Source organism: Callorhinchus milii, unplaced genomic scaffold (genome assembly GCF_018977255.1).
Source record: "Callorhinchus milii isolate IMCB2004 unplaced genomic scaffold, IMCB_Cmil_1.0 Scaffold2, whole genome shotgun sequence".
Lineage (NCBI taxonomy): Eukaryota > Metazoa > Chordata > Chondrichthyes > Chimaeriformes > Callorhinchidae > Callorhinchus > Callorhinchus milii.
Window position 1 is genome coordinate 71,548,912 of NW_024704743.1, and position 27,624 is coordinate 71,576,535.

Here is a 27,624-nt window from a genome sequence, read left to right on the forward strand (position 1 = left end):
TTCAGTAGTCAGTGAGAAATGGTAAAAGCTCTTTCATCTATTTCACTTAAACATCTTAAGTAGGTTTAGAGTACTAATAGTCCGCAAGTTGGAAGCATAGTTCATTTTGAATAAATAACCTGTCACACACATCTTCTTATTCCATATCAATTTTCTTATTTCCTGGCAAACTATGGTACTTTTTATTTTGATTAACACCAAATTGCTAATGCTCGTTAAGTGAAACCTGAAAGATTCTCTTTGTTATCAAAAAACAAACAGGCTTAATTGAATGTTTGGCTTTGTTTAAATAATAAGCAATGAATATCTCCTAGATTTTCAAGTGATGAGCTTCGAGAAATTTTTTGGCGTGGAGTATTTAGATGAGAATGCACTGCTTAAATAAAGTAAAAAAGTAGTCATAGAAAAGAAAGAACATACCTGTGTAACAGGGACCATCTGTTATGACTGTGATCTCTTTCTGATACTTGCACGCAGCTAGTCTCAGGAAACATTCATTCTGGTAGGCGTCTCCATTAGATCCACAAACAGGAATGTAATTTGTATGGCACTGAAAGGAAAAAAAGAGCCTCCTGATTTATCACATCTTTGCATTATATCAAAGGTCTATAGAATAAGTTTGAAGCTATTACTTGGCACCTGACTTTGGCAATTACAAACAGTGCCTGAGATCAGTTAACAAACTGCCAGTCCATTATTTCAACCATCATCTAGAGAACAAAATAGGGAGAGCTAATTTCATTGAAATTCAGATTATTGGGATGCCACTGCTATTGTATAAAATGATCTAACATACAGTATATATGTATAACATATGTATAACATTGAAAATAGTACAGTAGGGAGCATTGGGAATAAAAGGGAGATTGAAATGATTGCTCTTTAAAAGAGCCAGCACAGACATGATGGGCTGAATGGCCTTCTTCTATGCTGTAGATTTCTATGGTTCTATTTTTTTAACAGATCAATAATCATTTGCTAAGGAGTCGCAGCGCACTATAAATCAAAGTTCTGTGGATTTCATCAATTTGGTCACATAATTTCCTGAAAACATAAGAGGTAATTCTCTGATCACCATTACATGTAATCATTCGTGGAGTCTGATAATGGGGAAATCCCATGATCAGTTAGCGGTGCCAGGTGGTAAGATGTACCAGATGGTGGAGAATCACAAACTCTTAACTTATCAAAGCTGGTAACTTTATCAAAGAATAGTAGAATACTTCAGCACATATTTCACCTCATAGTTATGCAGAACCTTTGGAAGAGCTAACACAAGATCACAAGAGAAGTTCGGTTGAAGAATAATCTTTGGCCAATTTTATCTCATCTTTCCAGAATATCCACTCTACCAATCTCCCATTACAGCATCAAATTATTTTTCAAACAAGTCCGGTGACCTGGCCTCAACCATCCTTCCAGTCCCATTCCAGCTGTGAATTATGACTTCTACGCCCTGAATAGTGTTTGAGTTACTGAAGAACAGAACTGCCAATATGGGCTCCATGACAGACTGAGTCAGGAAGCAGTCATGCACTACATTGACAGGATCAGAGTCCTTCCCACCTGGGTATTCATATTTTATGTTGGGCTGAATGAACCCCCCTATCACTGCTACTTTCTTTTTCTTACACACACTCCGGAATATTATTGTAAAATGACAAGTTGTTGTCCCTATATTGGCCTGGTTGTCGAAAGCACATCCCATTGATTAGTCTGTCCCAGTTCTTGTTGAAGACTTCTAACCAGAATATTTCATACTATGATTGATCCTGTGATGTTGACTCAACTACCTTTACTTGCATGTGTCCTTTACATCTATGGAAACCCCTCCACCTTTCCTATAAAGCGCTTTGAGAAGTCTCAAAGGCGTGATAAGGCACTATTTCAAATGCAAGGATTATTATTATTATTATTAGGAACGTCCATCATCTTGCTTCAGTTATATCTCTGTGATTCCTACTATACCGTAATCACCAGTTGCCACAATACCACCATTTCATTTCAAATTCTTCCAGCATTTATGTGTATACATGTAAATTTACTCTTAAACTTTCCTGTCTGGTTACCTGGTCTCACTATGTGGGGCTTTTCTGAGATCTTTTCATTTTAGATAACTCCCTTCTTTTGGATTGATTTTTATTCTTAAATTCAACTTTTCCTATCTGTTCTCCATGATCAACAGGGATGATCTCCTTCTTATTTACTTTGGCATTCTCCCTCCAATTCCCCCTTTGAATGAAATGCAATTACTGCTTTTTTATTCTATGCCAAGAGTTTTAGCTCTCCTTTTAGTTGAATGAAAACCATCTTTCTCATACATTGTGTGTACTAGAAAAAAATGGAATGATTCATGAATTTGCACGTCAACTTAACTGTTTAGTCCCATTATCCTGCCTTTTCCTCCATATCTTTTCTATTTTTCCATTTCAAGTATTTCTTAATTCTCTTTTAAAAGCTATTAATGGATTCTGCCTCAACCAATAATACATTTGTTTTAAATAAAGTCCTCTAGCATTTTGCTTTGTTTTTGATGAGGTAGCTGAGAGATGGATGGAGAATCACCTCGCTGTGGGATTAAATGACCCTGAAGCTTCAGTTACAAGTATCACAGTTTTCAATTAAGGTTAGAGAAAATCTTGATGGTTTGATTACAAAGGATTTACTCAGTATTTATAATGGTTTCACTGTAATGTGCTGTTCTTATATGTTAAAAGTCTGGGATTTCAGCCTTCTTGAACAGATGTCTGCAGGCTAACATCTAAAGGCAGCATCAACTGACTGAACCATAATATGTAAATCAACTGAATGCATCAGTCAATTTTTAAAATTCTAGTGGTGGTGTTCAGACCTCATAAAAAATTTATGAAATGTGCAAAAAATAAAAATCATGCCAGTTACATATTCCACTGCCTTAAAGAGTGGAGCTACTTAGTTCTAACTCACAATGTGGTTAAGGGGAAATACCATTAAAATGGAAGGCAAGGTATATTAATCTAAAACATTCGCCTGAGCTGAATTTAGACTCACTGAATTCAGTGTCATGCATTTTCTGTGAAAAACATGTCTTAACGATAAGAGTTGTTAAAATAAATTAATCTGACATATGTAGATTGGACGCATGGACCTCTCAGGTTAAGGCTCACTCCCACAGCCAGTTTTTAATAATAATAATAATAATCCTTGCATTTGATATAGCGCTTTTCACATCAGGAGGACGTCCCAAAGCGCTTCACAGAACACACTGTAAAGTGAATTGACTGTATATTTGTGGGCGAACGCGGCAGCCAATTGCACACAGCAATGTCCCACAAACAGTCGTAGATTGAAAATGACCAATTTATTATTGTCTTTGGTTTTGGAGGGATTATTATTAGGCGTGTGGAGTAAGGAAACTTGCCCAAGGTTTCACCCTGCCTGGAATTGAACTCAGATCTCTTGCTTGCAAAGCGAGTGCTCTAACCACTAAGCTACAGGACTCTACTGTATTTTAGGAATTGATTGGAAAATATGATGTTTCATAACAGAGTCGGTAATATTTTTAATTATTCATTGTACTCTGTGTTCCCTATATCAAGTATTATGCAGCTACATAAGCAACAACAACAAAGTTACATTTGTATAGCGCCTTTCACATCGGGAAGACGTCCCAAGCAAGCCTGTTATGCTGCAAAGGGCTGAAGAGTAATATTTTAATCAACAGCAAATCATGATACAATGAATTATGGGAAGATTATACTGTAAAAGCAAGTCAATTGGACCAAATGTGAAAATGAACAATATTTTATTAACGAATGTATGTGAAGGAATGCAAAAGAAACATATTGCTTGATCTGACTAATAAAAGCAATTCAAGGCTATGAAAAGCACATATTCCTCAGTGTAGCAAATCACAATGAGTCATGCATAACTCGATGGAGCATATACGGGCATGTAGCAGAGGAATCGTTCAATGATGATCCTCATTGCGGTAAACTACTTACAATTCTTTCCTGAATGCACAAAAGCAGGTTATGAATATATTGAAATTGACAACATTTGGAATATTAGGCATAAAGCTGGAAATTTTCATTTGCTGCTTACTTATGAGTGGGCTCTGCTGAAAATTCCTGATCACCAAATCCAGATTGCATCATATTAACCTCTGCAGAATAAAGGGAATAAGACAGATGCTTCCAAAGTACAAATATTAAAAACCATGGGGAGTGATTAGGAGAGTAGAATTAGATCAGGTAGTTCATGCTAAAGACCTGAAGAGCTGAATGACCTGTTTCTTTGCTGTAACTTTCTATCTGGTAACATAAAGTGATTGACTGAAGCATAGCAGCAGGATAACATACATACGCAGGAACACATTGGGGTTTCTCATCCCACATTAGGACTCATTGAGCTCATAGTCTAGACTGACACTCCAATGCAGTTCTGGGGAAGCGCTTCTTTGTTGGGGTTGCCTTCAGATGATGTGTAAACCTGAAGTCCTGCCCGCCTGTTCAGATGGAAGTTAAAGATCCCATAGCATTATTTGAAAAGTGAAGGCAATTTCTCCTGGTGTTCTATTCAAGAATACTCCAGATTAATTGAGCATTCATTTATAGCTGTTAATGGATGCAAATGTTTGCTACGTTTGGCAGACATTTGCATCGACTAACAGCTATAAACGAATGACCAATTAATCTGTCATTGCACTTGTAGCAATTTGGAGATATTTTGTTGTGCTAAGGCACTTTCAAAAGACACATTGCTTTCTTTAAGATGTTTTATGTAGAACTCAATAGTTGTTCTGATTTTTGCAAAACCTTAGACATGTTTTAGAAATACCTTAGACATACTTTAGAAATACAATACCTAAGCTATCATGGGTGTTTAGGGATATTGTGTGCACAAATTAATTGCCATGTCTGCCCACAAATACAGTCACTACATTTGATAAGAATGACCTCTATAAGACTTTTCCACGTGATAAGTCTAAATCAAATGCAAGGATTATTAATTTCTATTATCATTGTGTTTGCCACATCCTTCACAACCATTACGTTCAAATAAGGTCTTCCTACATCCACAAGACATATTCTCCCAATTTTGCCTATTGCCTTTATCATCTCTTTAATGTCTCCTACTCTCAGTCTGCCTTTTCCTCATCTCAGACATATTCTCATTTTCATTCTATCCCTAAGAACTGTGATCCTCTTAACCTTCAAACTACTCTCTTCTGTACTACTATTACATCTCGGATTTCTAACATTATGGAGGCTGCTAACCATTCTCAAATTATTCAATATTCTGAAAGCTCTGGGCAGAAGTAAGAATTGTATCATGGTTGCTAAATTGCTAACTTTTTGACAGGGGTACTTACCTCTGGACCTCTCCTCTATTTTTGTTCAAAAAGTAATTCTTCCTTTTTTCATCTCTTTTCTCCCCTCTCCTGAAGACATTAGACTTATTTTTCCTTTCCACTGGAGAACTGTCCCACTGGATAGAGCCACCCTGAGGTACCTTGCCTAATTGATAATTGTTCATATGTGGGCCTGGAAATTGACACTGAATTTTGGCAAATTATTAACTTCCTTCACCTAAAGGTCAATAAAACTGAAACCACTGTGTTTGGTTCTCGACAGTACTTTCTTGCCTCTGGCTTTGACTCCATCTATTTCCCCAGTTGTTCGTCCAGGCTAAAGTACGCTATCCTGGCATTCTGGACTACCTTACAACATGAAAGGCACTATATAAACGTAATTTGTTATTCTTGTTTGAACCCCATTATTAACACTATTTTTTAAACTCCGGAACAACGGCCCCACAATGCCCTTTCCTCACCTACTCTGCTGCAGAAGCCCTCATTTTGCTTGATCAACCAGATGTGTGACACACACAGAAACTATCTCCATATTAAGAGTATCCAAACCAGACAGGAAATTCCAGATATTTGGAGTCCTGGACTGTAATGGTTAGCAAGCTCATTTCGCAAACAAGAGGATGAAGTGACGGCAAAACCTTAGACAAGTTCTTTATCCACATGCCTCTGTTTACCTAGCAGTAAGTAGGAACCCAGTTGTGAATTGATTGGGGATAATAATACTTCAAAAAAAAACATTTGATCATTCAATCCACAACTGTTTGTGGATCACTGCTGTGCCCAATTAGCTGCTGCGTTTCGCCCACAAAATTCCACTTTACAATATATTCTGTGGAGCACTTTTCAGCGCCTTGGGACGTCCTCCCGACGTGAAAGGTACTCTATAAATGGAATCTTGTTGTTGTTGTTATTGTTGTAACCTCTCAATATCAAATTCAAGGATTATTAATATTATATTTGTGCCAGTCACTGTAATCTTGTGTCTGGAATTGAATGCGTTTTCTCTCCCTGGAGCTCATCAACAGGACTCGGAAGGGCAGGCATGTCACTGTGATTCTTCCCACATAGCTCCTAATATCCCTGCAAACTAGAGCTCTAATCTGTAGGATGTTTCTTGCTGGAACGCAGGAAAAATTCTCATTCATGCCTTTATCACCTCAAGAATGGATTTCACCCATGCTCTCCAACTCGATCATCCTTGCTCCAACGTCTACAAGATCCAACTCATCCAACCTGTGTTTTCTGCATTTTTCCCTACACAAGGCTCTACATACTCTACATACTCTACATTTCTCCCATCCTCTGTCAGGTTCCACTGGCTCCCAATACCTGACAGTTTGCCTTTAAAATCCTCATCTTGATCTTCGAATCCCTTCACAAATTTATTCCTCTCAATTCAATCAAAATCTTAAATTTTGTTTATTCACCTGCCATACCCTCCACTCTCCTAATTCTGATGTAAGCTTTAAGCCAATATTTTCTTACCTGCTACAACTCTTTCAAATGAGACTTCAAAGTGATAACCCGTCTCCTTATTTTCAGGTGGATGTTGAAGATCCCATAATATTATTTGGAAAGGGAAAATAGTTTATTTTGTTGTTCAGTCTAACAATCTCAAAGAGTAACATTAACCTCATGGCTATTTGCAGGACCTTAAGTGGGAAATAGTTATTATTTGCCTTTAGAAAATGGTCACGACCCTTCAAAGTTCTTGTGAAAGCTTTCAGCCATTTTAGTTGATTCAATAATCAGCTTTCATCTGATTGAATAATCTGAAAAGGCGCTACATCAAATGCAAGGATTATTCTTTCTATAACTCTCTTCCAAAATCTTTTTGGCTTGTTTCTTCACTCCCTGCCTTACAAACCTAATGCTCCTTTTTCAATCTCAATACTTCCTGTCTACATGTTAAGTGCTTTGAGGTTTTCAGTCGAAGTGAAAAATAATGTAAAAGTGCAAGTTGTTGTGAGATGGAAAGATCTCATCCAATCATATATTCTGGAGGGTTAATAAAGCCCACACTTGGTATTGCTTAGACATTTATTTTTAAATTACTTTAACTTTTCACTACTCTTTTCTGCCTTGGCAGTGTATTTGCACTTTGGTTCTGAATTTTGAAAAAAAAGTTACATAAAAACAATATAAAGCAATTTTACTCTTATTAGAAGCTTGTAAGATTCAACAATGACTTCAGTGTTGGTACGGTTTCAGGAAAGGAGAACTAAGCCACCACAATATACTTCCCACTTGAGTCCAGAGGAGATTCAAGAGCTGCACCATGTTTCTATGGACTATTGTGACCCACCCATAAAATCTTTGTAAATATAATATAATCCCTAATTTTTTGTTGAGACGTTACATTTGACGTGGGACTAACAGTGGTACAGTTTTGACTATATAGCTGTGCAGTTTCCCTTACAGCTTCACACTAGCAGCAAGTAATAAAATCATACCAGCAATCATAAAAACATCACTATTTTGCTACAGGTATTGATTCGATTTGAGGACAGCAGCAGAGAGTTATTGACCTGAGGGTTGCAAGAATAACAGGTTTTTTAATGCCTAAAATCACAAAATTGAGGAGATTATTGCATAGCAGTGTAGTGTGAACTGTAGGTCCACTTTACAGTCTGAATCCGATGTTTGACTTTACAGTCTGAAAGCTGTCCGTGGTCTGTTTTATTACAGAGATAATATACTCTAAATAGCACATTATCTTCTGCAGTTTTTAAAACATTTATCTTGGAGTTACCTTCCAGATTTGTCTAATCTACTTTCCTACTCATGATGGTGGCGAGCACGATAAAAGCCACCCTTCATTTAGACGTCTCAACTAAAAATAAACTTGAACATAAAGCCATTTTTTAAAAATCCAGATGAAAACTTGGATTGATGGTGATGGAGATTAAAAACCAGCAATTATCCGGCAGCAATCATCGGCAGGTCTGGATTGCAATTTAGGGTGCAGGAATTTGATCAGGTTTATGTCAATCCATGCTGGTGAACTTGAAAGGGCTAAACCTTTTTTCTGCTTTGTCCTGTTCTATTGCTTACTGAGGTTAATTCCAGAAGATAATTATGTACAAATATCAGGAGGAAAGTATTTCTTCCACAATATGACTCTTCAACTTCAGAAGCCCTGGGAGCATGGGTTCTTAAATAATAACTCTTTGCATTTAATATAGCACCTTTCACCACAGCAATACATCTCAAAGTGCTTCACAGGATTCAGTGTAAAGTGTAGTGGATGTGTTCTTTATAAGCAAACACAGCAACTAATTTGCACACAGCAATATCTTACAGATAGCCATTGAGTAAATAGCCATTTTTATTATTTGGGGGTATTCAACCTACAACTGGAGTGTCAACCTACAGCGGCCAGGTAGTTTGCAATTTTTTTTCACAAGCTCAATGTCCCAATGTGGGGCTTGAACCCAAAAACTTCTGTCTCATAGACAAGAGTGCTACCAAATGAGGTCAGGCTCACACCATGAGCATAACTTTCAAAAATGTGAAGCATTAGGAAGATTTCATGGTGATTGAAGTATTTAGAACATAACTGGCCAAAACAGATATGCTTTAATTTTATAAAGCATTCCAGAATATGCTTAATGGTTTACAATAATTTTCTTAGGAATGTTCAGACAAGGACTAAAAAAGACCATCTGGGTACTCACAATATTAATTAATTACTAAATAAATAAATTACTAAATAAATCAATACTTTTTTTAAAATTAAACAGTCCTCCACTACTCTAAGAACAAAATATAGTGTATTTCATGTAGGGTGACAACAACAACAACAAAATTATATTTATATAGCGCCTTTCACATCGGGAGGACGTCCTAAGACGCTGGACAGAGTTACGGACCCGAGCTGAGGGTTGGGGTGTGGAGGGCAGGAGGGGAAGCAGGGAGATCGAAAGTTCAGTCAAAGAGGAGGGTCTTGAGGTAGGTCTTGAAGGTGGTGAGAGAGGGGGCGAGACTGAGGGACTGTGGGATGGAGTTCCAGAGGGTGGGGCTAGAGTGGTGGACCCGCCAATAGTGGGACGAGCAAGTAGGGGGACATGAAGCAGGCCAGAGCCCACTGAGCGGAGGGAGCAAACAGGATAGTAGGGGGTTAGGAGGTCGGAGAGATAGGGGGGAGCAAGACCATGGAGGGCTTTGAAAGTGACAAGAATGATGGGCACCTCTCATCTACCCCAATTGAATTCTGATGCTGCACTGAATTGGTTACCACAATCTGCCTTCACAGCTGCCCTTGTAATCAATGTTGTATATTCACCACTCTCTGTGAAAAATAATTAATTCCTGTCTAAGTTAATTTTCTCATCCAAACGTTTCCCATGGATTGTTTTCTTGATTTCCATTCTAAAGAGATTGCACAACGTTTGGAGTACTATTAATGGCATAGTGTGAAGTGACAAAGAACAAGGCAATCTAGCAATGCTTTTCAGCTCAATGCCCTATGGAAAATTAAACCTCAGTGGATGAAACAGCGTGATAGATTTCAAAGGTTGAGTACTTCATATTTTATTTACTGGCATGAAGCACACTTCACACCAAAATAAGCATCTACAAGCACATTTTCATGCTTTGCTGGCATGTTCTTTTTTTACCTCATTAGAATATCGTTGAGGCTCAATATCTTTTATAATAATAATCATTTCATTTGATGCAGCATCTTTCATGTCGGGAGGATGCCTCAAAGCATTTCACAGAATGTAGTGTAAAGCATGATGACTGTATTTTTGTTAGCGAATGCAACAGTTAGTTTGCACACAGCAATGTCCCACAAACAACCATGAATTGAATGACCAATTCTATTTGGGGGTTGTTGGCTAGCACACCGGGAAAATTCTGGTGATAGCACAATAACAACTTGCATTTACATAGCATCCTAAACATGGGGTGCTAAATCGTCACCAGAGTGAATCCTTTGAAGCTCTTTGAGACGACCTCTTCACATTAAAGGCATAATTTGCTATATCAAATGCAAGGATTATTATTGATTATTATAATTAAAATCCCACCTTCTCTTTTCAAACAATGCTGTGGGATATTCCACATCCAATGATGTACAGAGCCTTGGTTTAATATCTCATCCAAAAGACAGGACCTCCAACAACGCAGAAACCCTCCAAGAAACTGAACTGTAGTGTCAGCTAGTGTATGATCAAATGTATCAATTTAATAGGGTTTAAACCTACAACCTTCTGACCCAGAGGCAAGATTGCCACCAGTGAAGCCAAATTGATTTACAATGGTTGAAACAGTTGAGTTAACTCAGATGCTACATTAATTCTGCTTCAAATATCTCCAAATCTCATTTGCAGTAGCAAACTGGGAGGAAAGATAGAATGTGATGCTTATTATTGTGTATTGTGTATATTGTGAAATGCTAAGCAAACAGCTCTCTGTAGTCACATAAGCAGATCATATTCCCTTCATCATTAGACATTTCTATTTACATTTTGTAATTCAATATTGACATTTTTCAGTTAAGAAATATAAATTCTATTGTTAAGTGTGACAGAATGTATTAATGACGCATGTAAATGAGAGCTAAACAAATATCAAATCACACAAAGTTTTACTGTGCGCAACCTCTACATGTTTAGTAATGAAAGCAATGGAAAACTATCAAATGTTGGTGAAGAAATTACAATATATCAGATATTACATAAATTTATCAACAATAAAATATAATGGTTTTCAATAGAATTATAAAAGGTAGCTCATTTTCAGTTTTTAAAAATATTTGACGGTTAATACTGCCTTTTTTTTAGATTTTTAGCAATTGTTTCTACAACAGAATTGGCCGACTTCCAGGTCGAAAGGTAGCCATGGTTGTCACATACTGAGCTCCACCACTGCTTCACTAGTCAGCCACATGTTCATCACATCTGGGCTCGACTATGCCAACTCCCTGCTTGTCGGCATCCCCAACTCTTCCCTCCACAAGCTGCAGATCATCCAGAATTCTGCAGGTCGTGTCCTCTCCCGCACCAGGCTCCATGAACCCATCACCCCCACCCTTGCCCGGCTCCATTGGCTCCCCATCCCCCAGAGGATAGAATTCAAAATCCTTGTCCTTGCCTCCATGGCCTTGCTCCTTCCTACTTCTAAGACCTGCTAATACTATAGCAACCTGTCCGCTCCCTCCACTCAGCAGGCTGTGGCCTGTTCCATGTCCACCTCACCGGCCCGCCCAACCACTGGCGGTTGGGCCTTCAACCTCTCTATCCCCACCCTCTGGAACTCCATCCCACATTCCCTTCACCTCGTTCCCTCCCTTGCGACTTTCAAGGCACAGTTCAAGACCCTCTTCTTCGATCGTGCCTTCAGCCACCCGCCTACCCTCATGACCCTCCACCCTCCCTGATCAGGTCCAAATCTCTGGCTGTCCAGCTCCTTGGGATGTCCTCTCGACGTGAAATGCACTATACAAATATAATTTGTATTTATATTTCTAAATTGAAAACAATAAAAACAATTAAAATCCACTGACGGAAATTTATTTACCTTGATTTTGAGAAAATTAGAAAACACGACGAATACTTATTTTATAACACAATACAAATTTACATTTATATTGCGTCTTTCACATTGGGAGGATGTCTCATGGTGCTTTTAACCAATTACAATTTCAAACCTGGACTGGAAGGGTCTGGGTTTGAATCCCATCAGTCAATCCTTCAGCATTTTGAGATTGATAAAATTAATACCTTATATAAAAAGAACTACTTTGTGGGGGTGTTCGGAGAGTAACTAATGTCTAGCTGATCTTAACTAGTGGAAGGAAAACATTTCAAGGCTACTGTAATTCAAGGCAAATTTTGAGGTGAAGTGGAACCTCATTTGTGAAGTCCTTGTGAAGAGAATCAATAGACTAATCTATTATTCCTTGTAATGAGCTTCACTGTTTGTGGAGTTTGGGATTTAAATCACCATCAGTTATAAATGAAAAGAAACAGCTTTGAAAATATGGTCACACCAACAACAATTTTACATTTATATAGCACCTTTCACATTGGGAGGATGTCCCAAAGTGCTTCACAGAGCCGGCTGGAGCTTAAGTTAGGGCTGAGGGGAACTGTGGAAAGAGGAGGGGAAAGATCACCAAAAACACAGTTAAAAAGAAAATTCTTCAGGCAGTCTTTAAGTGGGGGCCGCGGGGTGGGGGAAGGTGAAATTCTAGAGAGCAGACACCGAATGGTTGAGAGTTAACCCACCACTGGTGGGGCGGGGGATGTGAAGCAGGCCGGTGTTCGCTGAATGGTGAACAGTCACATTGGTGAGTTGCCCTCAGTACTGAGATGTTTCCAAAGTGCAGCTCCACTAAAACTTGGGAATAAACAATCTCATCATCCCACTTCTTCCAAAGCAAAACTCCAACGCACAAAAGCAATTGAAAATGAAATGAGCATTGTACCATGCGTATGTATTGAAGAAGTTAAACAGTGCTTCACAACAGTGGGTAAAATAGTCCCTTGGAGCACAAAATAAAAATAAGTCAAGTGGTTGTTAACAGATGACAAAGAAGAAAATTGCTCATTGCCTAACCTATGAAAAAATGACCTGTAGCTGTAGCATTGGGTGTGTGTACATGTATCAAAAAACATCATTTGCTCCACTGGACTAGCTGATGCCTTGACAGTTTTTGTATTGATCTGCTCTTGTAGGTTGGGTGTATGTAGTCGGGTTGCTGGATAAATAGGAAGCTGTCCGAGGCAGGGGCATCAGCTGTCAGTTAAGAAAGAATCAAAATGTGAAACAGTGAAGAGCTGAATGACCCAGGATGATCTGCCACCTTTTTAAAACAAACTGTAACATAGAACTCTTGCTCCCTGGTCTTGCCTCTTTTTATTTGACCTTGTCATGTGGAGGGGTGAGGGGGGAGGGTGTTGGAAGAGGCATGACATTAATGATTCTTTCCTTGTCAATAAATTTGCCGAACTCAAGAGATTTGCATTTAAAATGGATTCTAAATTCACATCACCAAGGTTGTGACATTTATCGACCAGCGAGGAGAAATTCCTCTTTGGCCAAGAGTTACTCTATTGATGTAATAATTCAGAGTGAATTTGGCAACATCTAAAAAATACAATCTTAATTTTGAAGCTGTTTTCTGTAAATTCCTTTAAAAACAAAGAGAAACCAGCAACAACCAGAAACCAGGGGCATTTGTATAGCGCCCCTCATGCAAGGTAGCATTCCAGATCACTCCAACTTCAAAGTTAAGACTGAATTCATCAATTCTGGAAACTTTAAATGCTACTTAATAATATAATAATAATCATCCTTGCATTTGATAAAGCACTTTTCACATCTAGACGTCTCAAAGCACTTCACAGAATAGACTGTAAAGTGAATTGACTGTATATTTGTGGGCGAAGTGCCACAACCAATTGCACACAGCAATGTTCCACAAACAGTCATGGTTTGAAATGACCAATTTATTATTGTGTTTTTCTTGAGGGATTATTATCAGGCGTGTGGAGTAAGGAAACTTGCCCAAGATTTCACCCCGCCGGGAATCAAACCCAGGTCTCTCACTTGCAAAGCGAGTGCTCTAATCACTGAGCTACACGACTCTACATTCTCTCTGTCTCACACATAGACAAACATACACAGACATACACACAGACAAACACAGACACACACAGACATTCATACACAGAAACACACATACACAAAGACACACACATAGACACACACATGCACTGAGCCAGGCTGACACACACACACACACACACACACAGACACACATACAGGCAGCATAATAAATAAATTAAGTATAAGTAGAATAAATGAAGCGTCAGGTGGAATTTCTCTGCATGAAGGCGAATAAGATGTGCTCGCCTGTCAAGGTTGGTAAATATATCTTTCAGAGAAGAATCGTTTTAATAATAATAATGCTTGCATTTAATATAGCGCCTCATCATGACGTGGAGAGGTCCCAAAGCACTTCACAGAATATACTGTAAAGTGAGTTAACTGCATATTTTGTGGGCGAAACGCAATAATAATTATCCTTGCATTTAGTATAGCATCTTTCATGTCAGGAGGACGTCTCAAAGCATTTCACAGGATTTTAGTATGAAGTGGAGTGATTGTGTGGTTGTTGCTGTGTACTTATAAGTGAATGTGACAGCCCATTTGCACACAGCAATGTTCCACAAACAGCTATGAAACAAAAGATCATTTTTATTTGGGGGATTGGACACTGGGAGAAACTCCCTGCTCTTTTTGGGTAGTGCCGTAGGATCTTTAACATGCACCTGGATAGACAAAGAAGACATTTAACGTCTCAGTTGAAGGACATATCTAATACTATAATAGGACATAGATTGAAGATCATCACCAGAGGAGTAGAAAAAAACATAGATCGGAAGATTTGTTAGAATGTGGAATACCTTACTACAAATGCATGTTGAAGCTAAGTTAACATAGCATTCAAAGCAGCATAAAAGAAAAATATTATTAAATGGTATGGGGAAAGAGCATGGAATGGCATTAGACAAGGTAGCACCAATGGGGGCAACTAGCACTAGCGCAATTACAATGGGCCAAATGACCTCCATCATTAATGTATACGTTCCGCGATTCTTCATAAAATCATCTACAAAATACAGACACTACAGTCTACACAAAATCCCGTGAAAAGCTTTGAGATGATTCAACAATGATGTGATGAACCACTATATCAATTTCAAGAATTATTATTATTATATCCAATGACAGAAAACCCACAATTGCTGGATCTTGTAGTGTTGAGTAAGAAACTGCTTTTGGAAATGAAAAAAATCAACTTTACTTCCATTGTTCTACTTTTTTATACTGTATTTGTAGGGCAATAAATAAATCACTCGTTCAAAATGCCAATCAAATCTAAGTGCATCTTATGATGCCACAGTAAGTATTATAAAGCAGGGTGTGATAGTTTTGACAGTTTGTTACAACTTCTACATAATGATTGTGNTTTTTTTAATCAATAATATGTTGCCACTCAAGTGAAATGAGACAAGTTTACTGTGTTTCCATGCAAAAATAGAAACATTTGTAGCATTTGTAATGAACTGTCATATATTATGAATATAAAATTGGACGTGCATCAACAGAATTAGAATTCCAAAGCAGAAAGCCAACTTGTAGCTCTTCTCAATAGATAGTTATTGGCGTGTGACTGTATCTTACATTACAACATTCTACGCATAGGTTTCCTGCAATCTGCTCTGGAAGTCAAACATCCTAGTGGGAGTTTTCTTTCACCAAATTTGGCCTGTGATATGACATTTATATTATGCAATGTTTACTCATTGTGAACCAAAAGGAATTTTCAGAAGAGTATAATCTGAAGCCAATGCTCCTCAAGGCAGACCGGCTGTACTATAAAGATTTTTCCAGCCAGGGAGAGCTCTCAGTGGAAGGGTTAGATGGAGATACTGGACTCTACCTGAACGGACAAATGCATGGGCAAAAGCTGAGAGGTCTGATAGTTGACACCCTGAGAAGCATTCAGATGAGGACTACAGGGTGAGCATCATCATTTGTTGTTATCTGGCTCTGGGATCTATGAGGATTTGTTTGGGATCCCGGTTCAGAAGGTGGTGAAAGCTTGTGTGAAAGCTTGTGTGCTTGATGTGCTTAGGCTGTTAGTTACAAGCATTGATGTTACGTGCGTTCACCTGGGCATTTTCTTTTACAAATTTGTTGAAAGAAAAAAACACTAGGAATAACTGTCTTACAAAAAAAAGATTGGGACATGTGGGACATTGCTCTGCGCAATTGGCTGCCACATTTCACCCACAAAATTCACTTGAGACAAGTTCACAGTATCTTTGCCAAGGTCTCTTACATGAGGACCTAGATTAAGCAGTTCAAGTTGAGGATGGTGAGAATGCTCTGAAGCATTTCACACTAAGATGTTCCAAGCATCTTGCAAGAAATTCCTGGTACCTGCTATCTGCCTAGTGAGGACTCAACCCTGCGCTTGTCAGTTGTCTGATGACAAACTAGTGATGATCCTTCTTCGGTGAGGGGTAAGTGGGATCTCCTTGGGGCTGAGTTGGCTCTAAGGTAATTAAAACAAGCACTTCCCAAAGAATACACTGCTGAGATTGCCTTTAAAAGCTGAAATAGAAATCTGACAACGAGATAGATATGTACCTGAAACTGGCACGAACATGTCAAGTCATCACCGACTTCCGTACACACACCAGCATATCTACACGTAGTTTCATCACACATCTTGAAATCATTTTCTCGTTCATTAAATTCTGCAAAACATATTTCAATGTATATTAGACAAGGTAACATTATTTGTAATAAATTGCAGGTTTCATCAAAATGCAGAAAAATCCAAATTGTGACATACGTACACACACAAAGTATTTCTCTGAACGCATTATTTCTTCATAGCTCTGTAAAGGAGCTCGAGCGAAAGACAAAAGTGCATCTTTTCAATGAAAAGGACCTAAAGCAATTGAGATCATATGCAACAATTCATCAGATTTATCTGTTGAGTTACAGAAGTATCCCACTGACCTGCAGTTCCGTGCTTGGCATTAAATTACATAAAACAAACGTTACATCACCAAAACAGGCTATTCAGCCAGTTAACCCATGCCTTGTTTATGCACCACATGAACTTCAGCTCCTCCTAATCCCCTCTAATATCCCTCTATTCTCTTTTGTATGCATTATAATTCCTCTTAAACATGTTGACATTTTCTGGTTCTAATACAGCTTCTGGATTTGAGGACCACCCTCTGCATAAAGGAGTTCCTTCTGAACTGCCTTTTGGATCCGTGACTGGCTATCTTATATTTACATCTGGCTTCTGGCACATCTGTTGTGAGTATTTTAGGGTGAGGGTGTAGTTCTGCTTTTTCAATGATCACATCACAATTAGCAGCTTTCACCCAATTAATGCAGAAAAAACCACAAGAGTATCCAATACATTTATAGCTACATTAGAGGGCTCAAAGTTCTGAAGCTATTTCCATATTCATTGGAGAAATAGAGGATTTTTCATAATAATCCTTGCATTTGATATAGTGCCTTATCACATTAAAATGTGTTGCTATATAAAATGTAGCGAATATGTATTTATAGGCAAATGCAGCAAGCAATATCCCCAAAACATTAGGTGAAGGACTATTTGTTGCCCAGGACAACATCCTATCCTCGCTCTCTGGAACTCCACCTCAGAGGTCCCACACTTTGTCTTCTCCTTCTCTATCTTTAAAATCGAAATAGTGCTCATGGAATTGTTACCATGCACAAGCGGCTAGGGCTTTGGTTTAAGGTCTCAACTGAAGGACGACACTTTTACAATGCAGCACTACCCCAGCATTGGGAGTGTCAGCTTAAGTCATGAGCTCAAAGTCCCAGTGTTGGGCTTGAACCCACAATCTGCAAACTCAAAGGCAAGAGTATTACTAGCTAATCCAGGCTGACTATCTATTTTGCTGCTATTTGAAGTGCAATTCTAAAGATGAGAATGCATTAGGCACAGCAACGGAACAAATGTTTTAATGAGGAAAATTGCTTTTCATTAATGTTTAATGTTTTAATTTTCCTCTAATGTTTGAATGAAGAAAAGAGACACGTTGATACAGTTTTACATATATCACGGATCCTGAACAAACTGCTGAAAGAACATCATATTTAGTCACACTGACAGCAAGGCTGAAAAATTAATGTTCCATTTGTTGTGAAAATGTAATGGCTACAGATTGGCACAAATGTAAATTTGGAAAGGTTGGTCAGTAAACAAAGCAGTGGGTTACCACTTTAAACCGTGGTTCTACTACTGGATTATAAACAGCAATTTACATTTATATAGTGTGTTTCATGTTGAGAAGCTTCAAATACCTTCAAAAAATAAATACATTTTAAAATATAATAAATTGATTACTCAATCCATGACTGTTTGTGGGACATTGCTGTGCGCAATTGGCTGCCGCGTTCGCCCACAAATATACAGTCAATTCACCTTACATTCTATTCTGTGAAGCGCTTTGGGACGTCTAGAAGACATGAAAAGCGCTATATCAAATGCAAGGATTATTATTATTATTATTATCAAATAGAAGGATTATTATTATTATATAACTAACTGGGAGCCTGAGTTTGGGGGAGGAGTTTAGAAGCTGAGGGGAGTGGGGGTGTAAATTGAGGGGTAGAAAGATGGACAAAAGAGGAGTGGATCCAGTGGAGGGACTCTGCATGGATTTCCAGAGTGCAAGGACAGAATGAGTAAAGGCTCATCCACTGATGGTGAGGCTGAGTGGTTTGCACTTCATATCACAAATATCCATCTACAGGAGGAGGGGGAATTTCTGAAGTAGCTATAATCTAACCATTAGATCATAGGATACAACAGGTATCAGGACGTGAATCAGCAGGAGCTACATCAGCATGAAAGGAGGAAATTACAACAATTAGCAATCAGAAATTTATGCTAGCGTCGGTGCCATTTTCACCATACATAACAGATTTGGGATTGAAACCAAACTACAGTACCAAGGTTTGCTGATGATAAAACTGGGGAGGGGAAGTGCCAATTAACAGGAGCAGACTGACCAAACACAAAGGGATCTGGATAGATTAGTGAGTTGGGCTGAAAAGTGCCAAATGCAATTTAAGGTGAACAAGTGCAGAGTGATGAGATTAGGGACGGAGGATAAACAGTGGGAGTTTAAGGTAAACGGTATTAGTCTGCAAGGCATAGCGCAGGGGTGGAATTTTGGGACACTGATAGATCGATGGCTGAAATCATCAGCGCAGAGTTCAGTGGCAGAAAAGGCAGTGAACAGGATTTTGAGGTGTTCAGCTCAACTATAAGGAACTGAGCATAAGTCACAGAAGGGTAAAAATTGCAACATGAAATAATCATATTGTTAAAAATTGCAATCAAGCCAATCAATAACTAAAGACTGGCTACATCTTCAACACCCCCCTTCTCCCAACCACACACCCACTCGTCTTCATCCTCCCCCCCCCCCCACCCCAGACAACTTCAACACAATGACCTTAAGCACCAGTCACTGGAGTTGCTGCATGATTCTGCTACAGGTAGCCAAATCCCCTCCCCCAGCATTGTCCCAGGCACAATGCTTTTCTCATCAGCGATAACTAATATGACATGTGTCACCACGCAGGAAGCTGAGGGGAAAGAATTAGATGCAAGAGGTTTCATAGAATGTCGGGGTCAAAAGACATAAGAGGTCATCACTTGCCAAACAAAGGGTGTGAGTGGGAGGCTGTGTAGCAGACAGACATACTTAACGTAGCATGCAACACTGTGGGACATGAACCTCAATCAATTATAATGAAAAAGAGCAACCAAAATGTAATATGCATAGAGATTAATAACACCGGCACAGGAAATATCATGGTTATCAATATTTTATCCTTCATGTGTTGCAAACACAATTAATTCATGGAATTTATAAATAGAAATGATGTACATAGCATGATGGGGCCCATACGTTGCTACCTGTTTAACATTAACAAGAGCAGCTAATGAAAGAAATCTCAGATCTTTCTGAATGAGAATATGTGTGTGTGTGCGTGTGTGGCGAGGGAACCTCTGCACAAAATAATTCCGCTTATTCGTAGAGATAATTCTCGCCACTAGAAATAAAAATAAAACAGACACAAAGGACCACATAATGGGCTTTACTGTGAGCCACATTCTGAAATCTAACCCGATGACACAATGGAACAAACAATACTACATTGGGCAGCATTATAGAGCCAGCGTTCCTCTCCCTATTAGTGGAGATCTTGCTAATTCACTCATGGGTATAGGGGAGAGGAGAAAGGCAGAGTTAAGAGGGGGCAAACGTCAGAATATACCATCATTGGTGCAATGTCTATTACTGGCACTATTGAGATGAACCGATAGTGTTTTAGGTTTTCATCATGGGTTGGAATAATGTAATAAAATATTAAGTGCCACTCAGAAGCAATGTTTACTGTTCCTATGTGAAATGCTGATTTCCTTTTGGAAATAACTGCTGGACCCATTATCAAATGATGTGGTGCACAGCAACATGATCTCTCTTCTAATGAAGGCTTAGCTGCAACCAGAGATATATAAACTGATTGAATTCATAGTCTAAAGTTACAAATAAGCATGCAAACTGGTTTGCAAAAAGACCCCCCATCTAAATGATGTCTGTCTAGTGAGGACTTCAATAAGGGAATCTATGGAGTTTAAATGGATGGCATAAAGATGAGGAGGGAGAAATTCAACCTGGGTCTAGATTTATTCTGTTTAATTATTATGTAGTATTTAAGAACATCCAAAATGTGTTGAATTCACACTTAATATTGAAATTGATTTTAAAATAAAAAGAATAATCCTTACATTTGATTTACAAAAACACTTTTACATTTATATAATGCCTTTCACATCAGCTTTTCAAAAGCACTTCACAGAATTTACAGTAAATTCCAGTGGCTGTATTTTTTGGGCAAACATGGCAGCTAATTTTGCGTACAACAATGTCCCACAACAACCATGAAGTGGATGACCAATTTTATTTGGGGGATTGCAAGATACCGAGAGCAACTACCTTCTGGCGGTGAGTTAGCCATTTTCACCATCTACTGCAGAAACAAGTTCCTCCTAAACTCCCTTTTAGATCTGCTATTACCTATCTTGTATTTATGCTCCCTCACTTTGGTCTCAGCAACATTACATTTATGGTACATCTAAGATCCTTATGTTTTTACACCTGCCCTCACATCAAACCTTTTTCTTCTTGTGTATTCATATGGTGGCATTCTTGTCCATGGGTCAGAGATTATAAATTCAAGCCCTAGGTCAGATTTTGAGATGCTGGTCTAGGCTGACACTCCAGATCATTGCTGCCATTGTTAAACTGAGGTCCCGTCTGCCTGTTCAGACAAATGTGGAGTCCTGTAGCTCAGAGGTTAGAGCACTCGCTTTGCAAGTGAGAGACCTGAGTTCAATTCCAGGCAGGGCGAAACCTTGGGCAAGTTTCCTTACTCCACACGCCTAATAATAATCCCTCCAAAACCAAAAACAATAATAAATTGGTCATTTTCAATCTACGACTGTTTGTGGGACATTACTGTGCGCAATTGGCTGCCGCGTTCGCCCAAAAAAAAAATACAGTCAATTCACTTTACAGTATGTTCTGTGAAGCGCTTTGGGACGTCCTCCCGACGTGAAAAGCGCTATATCAAATGCAAGGATTATTATTATTATTATTATTAAATGCTAAAAATTCCATGAGATTATTTTCCCCACAGCCTGTTGCTTTATTTCTGGAATATTAACTCACTAAAATAAATATAACAACATTTTGCATAATAATCCTTGCATTTTATGTAACACCTTATCACATCATCAAGCAATCTCAAAGCATTTCACATGATATATAAAGTGGTGTGACTACATGTTTTCTGGGTTAAACGGCAGTCAATTTTGCACACAGTGATTTCCCACAAACATCCATGAAATGAAGGGGGATTGTTAGCCAGGACACCAGGAGAAACACCCTTATCTTTTCGAATAGTGTCATGGGATCATTAAATCTTCATCTGAACAGGCTTTGGTTTTATGTCTCATCCAAAGCACAGCACAGCATCTCTAACAAAGCATCACCCCACCCAATCACTGGTTGGAGTGTCACCTTATACTACATGGGTTCCACGTTCTGACCTGGGGATTGAACCCAAAACCCTCTGACTCAAGAGGTAAGAGTTCTACCAACTGAGGCAGGCCAACAATCCTCCAGATAAATTGATCTTTTACCTCTTGGCTATTTGTGGGAGTATGCCTTGTGTTTGTGTGAATAGCTTCCACATTTGCCTATAAAACAGTCACTATGCTCGACAGTGATTATTCTCTATGGGATAAAGGTGCAAAGGCTGTCTTTACTGAGTTGAAAATGAAGTGGAAATTGCCAGACACTGGGCAGAGAAATTGGACTGATCACCCTGTGGGATTTAGACCTGAAGAATAATCACAGGGTCATTGGGTCAAAATAAATAGGTTACGCAAGAAATAAAAATCTTTGCTGGTTGTGTTTTACGCTTTAAGTTTGTTCTGCTGCTCAGAGCTGACAAGAGAGCTTCAGGCTCAGTTCCAACTCTGGCACAGCAGCTGTGGCCACTACCACCAGCTCCAACTTTTGTTTCCACATAATTAATTGCACATTGAAATGTGCAGAGAATCGAATCATTTAACAACCACAGAAAATATCTCCGACCACCAAGCTAAATGGATACATGCAAAGAACAGGTTTGTGCCACGAACCGAACTAAGGCCCCAGATGTGAAAGTGCTCCAGATGTGAAGACAGCAAATAAGCCTCCAAAGTCGATACCGTATCCCTGGCCACTATGAAGGCCAGTGAGCACAGTGACGGTTGTGGGGCGAGTACTAGGAGAGATGGGCCAGTGGGAGTCTACATGCACGTGCTAGCGGACATTTTTTTAAATTTACCCATTCCGGGCCGTGTCTGTCCAGGAATGAATTCCAGATATCCTGTAGCTCAGTGGCAATTGGCGAATCGCTTTTCCGGGGGTTATAATCCCTTAAAAAAGATAATAACAATAATAATTTGTTCACTCAATCCACGGCTGTTTGTGGGACACTGCTGTGCACAATTGGCTGCCGAGCTTCACCTACAAAATATACAGTCAATTCACTTTACAGTATATTCTGTGAAGCGCTTTGAGACGTCTATAAGACATGATAAGTCTCTATATCAAATGCAAGGATTATTATTTAATCTGGTAAAATGGGGGTTTTACTGTACAATCACAAGACTGGATATATAAATACTATGCAATCTAGGTGTTTAATTACAATAAATTTACATTTATTGAGCACCTTGCATGTCGGGAGGACATCTTAAAGCATTATCAATGCTTTTTAAATGCCAGATATTGTGTCACAGTATGTCATGATGCTATTGCACTCTTCTGCATTTACTGCCATGGCTAATCGTCACATAAGGCAGTTTACCAGATAACACAGTAGTGCTATTTAATAACCGAACCCAGATACTGCAAAGTCACAAGCTGTACTCTACCATACATCTAGAATTGGTTTAAAATCCTGTTAAGAACTTTGAGACGTCCTCCTGACATGAAAGATGCTATATCACATGTAAGGAACACTATTATTATGTAATGTTGCTGTAGTGCATTGGATAAAGGGAGGATGTTAGCAAGGAAAATATACATTAATCCTTAGTTTTAACCAAAATGCTTCATAGTATTTAAGTGTGGTGACTGTATTTTGTAGGCATACACCGCTGCCGATTTGCACACTGCAACATCCCACAAATGGCCATAAAGTGAACGACCAATTTTATCTGGCGATTATGGCCAGGACATCAGAATAAACTCCCTTCTGTTTAATAGCAGCATGGGATCTTTAACGTCCATCTGAATGGATAGATGGAACTTTAGCTTAATATCTCATCCAAAGGACGGTGCATCTGACAATGCAACAACAACAAGAAGATTACATTTGTATAGCACTTTTCATGTCGGGAGGATGTCCCAAGGTGCTGAACAGTGTACAACATTTCAGACCCGAGCTGGGGTCAGGGGGGAGAAGGGAAGGGAGGGGAAGGGGGTGATCAATGGCATGGTCGAAGAGGAGGGTTTTTGAGGTGGGTCTTGAAGGAGGCTAAGGAGGGGGCGAGGCGGAGTGAATTGGTGGATGGCGTTCTAGAGGTTGGGGCCAGAGTGGCTGAAGGCTCTCCCGCCAATGGTGGGGCGGGTGGGTCGGGGGACGTGGAACAGTCCGGAGCCGGCTGAGCGGAGGGAGCCGGCGGGTTGGTAGGGGGTTAGGAGGTCACAGAGGTAGGGTGGGACGAGGCCATGGAGGGCATTTGTATGTGAGGACCAGGATCTGGATACTCTGAAGGATTGGGAGCCAATGTAGTCGGGCGAGAGTGGGGGAGATGGGGTCACAGAGTTTGGTGCAGGAGAGGACACGGGCTGCAGAGTTCTGGATTATCTGCAGCCTGTGGAGGGAGGAGTTGGGAAGGCTGACAAGCAGGGCGTTTGCATAGTCGAGCCTGGAGGTGATGAAGGCATGAACAAGAGTTTCAGCGGCCTGAGGGGTGAGGTAGTGGCAGAGTCGGGCGATGTTACGGAGCGCTTCCCCAGCATTGTACTGGAGTGTCAGCCTAGATTATGAACTCAAAATCCTGATGTGAGGCTTGAACCCATAGCCTTCTGATCTAGAGGAGAGAAGGTAACTGAGAGGAACACCGTTTTTTAAAAATAATTTCAGGGGATCCCTTAACATACCCTTGAATCACCTAGGTTTAAGGACTCATATGGAATGGGACTGATAATGTGGAATACAATAATATAGAATTACAGAGAGTGATAGGACATGGAAATAGACCATTCAGCAAACTTTGCTGTTGTTTATATTCCATGCAAGCCCGGACTCCTCCTATTCCCCTCTCCTATACCCCTCTATTCCCTATTCAAAACCTCCAAAGCATTTGACAAACTGAATTACTTTAGAAGAGCAGCTGGAAAACAATTATGAATACGCAATTACACCTAGCAAATTTAGAATATTGGAAATGCTGCTTGTTAAAACTGCAGCACTAACTGGTTATTCCAACAAGTTAATTCTTACATTTTCTACTTCATGGGTGCGTCTTCGTGCAAATGGTTTTTGCAAATGTGTTTGGGGAAGGAGAGAACTGTGAGATGGCATTACAATTATTGTGACAATGACCTAATCCAGTGAAATTGGTTACTATGTTTATGTGCTTGCGAGCAAATTAACTAAGGGTTGCCAAACATACCGGAAGCAGACACTCCTTTTTTATTATATTTCAGTTTTGAAAATGTACATAATGCCTAAAAATCAGATTGCCACTTAGCAATTTCAATGAAATGTAATTATCCATTAGTGGGGCACGGGATGAAAAAAGACTCACTTCCACAGAAGAATACTTGCATTCGATACAGCAGCTTATCACACTGAAATGTCTCATAGCGTTTTACGCAATTAAGTATAGTGACTTGTTGTGTAGCCAAACGTGGCAGCTAAACTGTGCCAGCAACACCCCACACACACCAATGATCCGAACAATCATTTTTTCTTTTTGATGAACTTGTGTGAGTGAAGATGGGGTATCGTCGAGGACACTCTGCTTTTCTTCAAAATTGTGGCCTGGGTCACTGCAAAATGCACTCTACTGTAAATTCTGTGAAGCACTTTGAGACATTTTCTAAAGTATGATTTTAGAAGTCATTGTGACTTTATTATGAGTCTGGCTTGGCAGAGCTGGCTCTGCAACAGGTAGCACAAACTATTTCGATACTGATTTTGCAAATATGACTTGTTCCTTATTTTAGATTCTGCCGCCTTACGCTTTATTTCTGGGAAAGCAACAATTGTGTGTACAGAACTGCATTCCCGTAATTTAACAGTGTGAGCATCAGCGGAAAGATTGGTTGCTCCAGTAAGTCAACAGGTATCCAAAAACTGTCAAGGATAAAACAGAAAGGACTTTTACTCAGTTTTATTTTAAAAATCCACTCAGAAACACAGTACAATCATTATCAATGTCAGGCACTTTCTATTTACAGTAAGTGCCCTTACTGCTTTCTCTGGGACTCTACCATCGTGAGGGGTGCTATATTAATGCAAGTTGTTGTTATCTCAGCTGAAATTAAACTTCACCTCAGATGCAGAAGCATAGAAACTTACATGACAGAAGATGTGTTTCTGCTGGTTCTTTACTAATAATAATCCATGCATTTAATATTGCATTTCGTCTTTCGTGATAGGAGGACATCTCAAAGTGCTACACAGTATTGTTAAGTGCAATGACTGTATTTTGTAGCCAAACACTTTGAAAGAGCTATCCACTGAGTTCCATTTACCTACAAATTACTCCTTTTTTTAGATATCTACTTAGTTCCCTCTTGAAAGCTAATACTAAATGGATCCTTTACTTTGAATGTATAAAAGCATATAAAAAATACATTCAGGTTTTTACGACTGGTAGCAATTCCATACCTTATATATAGATTTAAAAAAATGACAATCCAAAGTTTATTTAGGCAGTTTAATACAAATCTTTCTAATAACATTTCTCATGTTTTATATTCTGTTCAGCAGTAGAATGTACCTCACTTTAGTGTAAGGTAATTGTGGTCAGGAGATTGACTCCTTAGGGTTAGTATTTCTATTCTGTGGCCTAAACTAGAAAATTATCTACTTTACAACAACAAACAACAACTTGCACTTATATAGCGCCCTCCACACAGGTCGCGTCTCAGAGCGTTTAACAGTGGCGGAGCCTGATTCCGAGCTGTTGGGGGGAGATGGACGTAAGCATGTTTGAAGAGGAAGGTTTTCAGGCGAGATTTGAAAAAGGGGAGGAAGGGGGTAAAACGAAGGAATTGAGGGAGAGTGTTGCAGAGTTTTGGGGCGAAGTGGCTGAAAGTGCGACCTCCAATGGTGAGGCAGAGAATGCAAGGGACAAGCAGGAGGCCAGTGCCAGTTGAGCGGAGGTGCCGGGTGGTGGAGTGAGGAGGTCGGAAGCTTTACTCAGGCGGGCATTACATATATACTAATATATTGTTTTTTTGATGCGTGGCAGAATTGCATTTCATGCCACAAATACATTGCAGAAAAAACAGATAGTCTAGATGATGTTCTCTCTTCCCCAATTTGCCACAGTACACAGTACATCAACATCGAATAATATCTGTAATACTCAATGCGCAAACCATTGCAGTTGGAGAAATGCTGGGGAAACAATGGGGTTGAAAAGGGCAGCAGTTCAAAATGGGACTCACTAATATTGACTCAGAATTACTAACAGGGAATCCTGCCAGGAATCAAATCTATGTCACTGCCAACTAGTGGGAGCCCCATGATACACTTCTGGCACTTCAAAGCTAGTCTTTGTGAGTCAGCCATGAAGCACTGTCAGTGACCAACAACATTTGCCTGTGATTGACACTGAGCTACTGAACAGTAAAAGTCACATCAGTCTTATTTTTATAAATCGTATAAATGCCTAAGTCATACATTCACCCAAGTACGTTCAGTTTTTGACCCAAACCACTTGATTTCGTTACACGACTCATATTAATCACCTCCTACCTTTGTAACGCGCTCCCTTATCCTCAATTACTCCCACGCTTACTTGAGACCTTGAATCACTGGCAATTACATCCTTACCCGTTGACTCGTGTGTGTTTACTGGCTGCATTAAATTACGC

The 27,624-nt window shown here is 39.3% G+C and overlaps 1 protein-coding gene across 1 annotated transcript in view; it reads right to left on the reverse strand.

Moving 5' to 3' along the window:
- LOC103181241 (tomoregulin-1) overlaps positions 1-27,624 on the reverse strand; it is a 115,022-nt gene that overhangs the window by 53,526 nt on the left and 33,872 nt on the right. The window contains exons 2-3 of the mRNA XM_042332388.1: positions 16,526-16,635; positions 421-550 (exon numbers count right to left, since the gene is read on the reverse strand). Coding sequence (XP_042188322.1) covers positions 421-550; positions 16,526-16,635 — 240 coding nt within the window. The remainder of the gene's footprint in view (positions 1-420; positions 551-16,525; positions 16,636-27,624) is intronic.